The sequence below is a fragment of the Humulus lupulus genome, chromosome 8, assembly GCF_963169125.1.
Source record: "Humulus lupulus chromosome 8, drHumLupu1.1, whole genome shotgun sequence".
Classification (NCBI taxonomy): domain Eukaryota; kingdom Viridiplantae; phylum Streptophyta; class Magnoliopsida; order Rosales; family Cannabaceae; genus Humulus; species Humulus lupulus.
The window spans coordinates 2,187,608-2,190,787 of NC_084800.1; the positions used below are offsets into that span (position 1 = coordinate 2,187,608).

Below are 3,180 nucleotides of genomic sequence, written 5' to 3' on the forward strand. Positions count from 1 at the left end.
TGTTAGTACAATACTAACCAACTAAGCTTTCCTTCCTATGACTTCTAATTCTGAAGCAGATTATCAGATTACTGAATAGCGATAAGACTATTCATATATATAGAGTTAGGGAATAGATTTAACTTATATAAACCTAGTTAGACTGGGCCTTATCATCAAGTTTCGGTTCACTAGAAAGCCCACACAATATATATAGCCATAAAAAAAATTGCGCTGAAAACTGTTTAAGGGTCGAGAACACTAAAAACCTAACCCTTAGAGATACAATAAAAAATTTGTTTTTAATTTTAGAATTCAAAATAAATTCAAAAAAGACTAAAGATTGATTTACCTTGAAACTAAGAACTTAGGTTATTAGGCTAAAAAATTAATTAAAAATAAAGTGAAAAAGAAAATAGACCAGCTGTGGGCAACAATATTATTATAAAAAAAAACTTGCTTAAAAGTGAAGTCCATTATATTAATATATACCCTAGATCTTCAATAAAATTACGTTCTCAAATAATATAATAGTTACCGTCCCCAGCTCTGTAAGTGTAATCTGTATTGCTCCATATTCAACAACAATTAATGGAGTACGTTGTTGTCGTCAAGTTAACGACTATTATCTTCTTCTTCCTACTCAAAAAGGGCTCGTCAGTTTCCTTCAGCTGGCCTGACCAACTGACGGACAAGAACATTATGTTCGAGAAGGACGCCTTTGCCGCCGACGGGGTTCTACAGCTCACAACCAATCGAATGGAGAATATTACGTATAGTTATGGTCGAGCCTCGTACAACAAGCCGGTTCAGCTTTTGGATCCCAAAACAAAACATCTTACAGACTTCACTACTAATTTCTCATTTGTCATTGATGGACTTGGCAGAAATCGAACCGGAGATGGTCTAGCGTTCTTTATTGTGCCGTTCGAGTCACGCATCCCCTACAAATCATACGGCGCAGGCCTCGGACTGGTAACCCATGACCTTTGGACTAGTACTGATCCTTTTGTTGCCGTGGAGTTTGATAATTTCCAAAATGAATGGGATCCCAGCCCGTATCATGTTGGTATTGATAGGGATTCAATCCTCTCAGTAGAAACTGTCACATTGAAAAAGAACATGAGTGATGGATCCAGAAAGGCAAATGTTAGGGTAAGTTATAACTCATCTTCTAAAAATTTAAGTGTGTTTCTCGGTTATAGTGATGGTATTGAAACTGCTAGCCTTTCACATGAAGTAGATTTGGCGGAGTTAGGGGAAAAGGTAAGAGTGGGTTTCTCTGCAGGCACTGGTGATGCTTGTCAATTACATAAAGTTTTGTTTTGGTCATTTAACTCAACCCTCGTGATCAATGCTAATGGTGGAGGAAAAGGCCAACACATATCAATGATTGGTTTGGGTGTGGGTGTGGGTGTGGGATTTGGTATTCTATGCTGTGGACTAGGTTTGGTATGGTTCATGTTTTGGAGAAAGAGAGCTGACAAGGAAGCAGAAGCAGAAGATGACGATTATGATGTTTCCATCGATGGGGAATTCGAAAGGGGGGCTGGCCCCAAGAGGTTTACTTACCGTGAACTAAGCCAGGCAACAAACAGCTTTTCCGAAGATGGGAAGCTTGGAGAGGGAGGCTTTGGAGGTGTCTACAAGGGCATCTTAAGCGAATCGAACACTGAAATCGCGGTTAAGAAGGTGTCTAAAGGATCAACACAGGGGAAGAAAGAGTACATTTCTGAGGTGAGAATTATAAGTTGTTTAAGACATAGGAATTTAGTTAAACTTATTGGTTGGTGCCACAAAGGAGATGAGTTCCTTCTTGTCTACGATTATTTACCAAATGGAAGCCTTGACACCCACATATTTGGTGGGAAGCCCATTCTTCCATGGGAAATAAGGCATAAAATAGCACTTGGTTTGGCCTCATCTCTTTTGTACCTTCACGAAGAATGGGAACAGTGTGTGGTGCATAGAGATATCAAGTCAAGCAATGTTATGTTGGATTTAAACTTCAATGCTAAGCTAGGAGATTTTGGGCTGGCAAGGCTAGTTGACCATGAAATGGGCCTAAACACGACTGTGGTAGCTGGAACGAGAGGTTACATGGCCCCGGAGTGTGTCATCACGGGCAAAGCTAGTATGGAATCTGATGTTTATAGCTTTGGCGTGGTTGCACTTGAAATCTGTTGTGGAAGAAGATCAATTATGCTTAATGAAGAAGATCCAGAGAAAGTGAGCTTGGTGGAGTGGGTGTGGGAACTCTATGGAAGAGGCCAACTTGTTGAGGCGGTTGACAAGGGACTTGATAGTATGGAACGGAACGATCGAGAGATGGAGTGCGTGATGATTGTTGGGCTGTGGTGCTGCCATCCTGATCCAACATCTCGGCCCTCCATAAAGCAAGTGATGAGCGCTCTTAATTTTGAAGCTGCATTGCCTAATCTGCCGCCCGCGTTGCCAGTGCCAATGTATATGCCTTCCTTCAGTATCAACTCTCGTGACATGTATTCTTCATCATCTTCCGTTGTTACAGGGAGTTCCACTACTGCTTCAGCAACTCCACCTAACCCTTCTAATTCTAAACCTCTGTCAAAATTTGCTGAGGGTGATTAATTATTTCCCATATTTATCATGAGGTTATTTCATTCGAGTCCTATTTTACTTTTCTCAGTTTTTTCTAAGAATTGTTTGTGCCTTTTTTTTTTCCAATTTATTGGAAGCTTTGTTTCATTTCTCTAACTTATGAGAATTTATGCAACTATAGTTCTTATATTGTTGTAATAATTGTTTCATGATGAGTATATATATCAAGTTCATATGGGTTTATTAGTATCGATTATATTAATTATCAAAAAGAAAATTTTGCAAAAGAATATTGAAAAGTAATCATGATTTTTCTTTCTAAGAATCGTTTGTGCTTTTTTTTGTTTTTGGTCAAATTAATTTTTATTTCTCAATATTTTTATTTATCGGAAGCTTCGTGGTCATTGTTTCTATCCTCTAGAATTTATGTAATAACTACATTAATTTCTTATATTGTTTCATGAGTATATAACTCTTTTATATATATAAAAAAAAAAATGTGTACTTTTTAATTTTAACAATTTTTTTTGTTCATACATATATACTCTGAAGTAGAAGTGAATTATTTTTGTTGTAAATATTTTCTCTCTCAAAAATCTCATATATTAGACCATCTCTAAT

The 3,180-nt window shown here is 37.5% G+C and overlaps 1 protein-coding gene across 1 annotated transcript; it reads left to right on the forward strand.

The window, feature by feature from the left end:
• The first annotated feature begins 537 nt into the window (after nucleotides 1–537).
• LOC133794120 (L-type lectin-domain containing receptor kinase IX.1-like) lies at nucleotides 538–2,858 on the forward strand. Its single transcript, XM_062231318.1, has one exon. The coding sequence runs from the start codon at nucleotides 571–573 to the stop codon at nucleotides 2,587–2,589; it is 2,019 nt and encodes a 672-aa protein (XP_062087302.1). The 5' UTR covers nucleotides 538–570; the 3' UTR covers nucleotides 2,590–2,858.
• The last annotated feature ends 322 nt before the right edge of the window (nucleotides 2,859–3,180 follow it).

What these genes read in the sequence shown, in the direction of transcription:
- LOC133794120 (XM_062231318.1), top strand. Translation starts at nt 571, where the DNA reads ATGGAGTACGTTGTTGTCGTCAAGTTAACGACTATTATCTTCTTCTTC.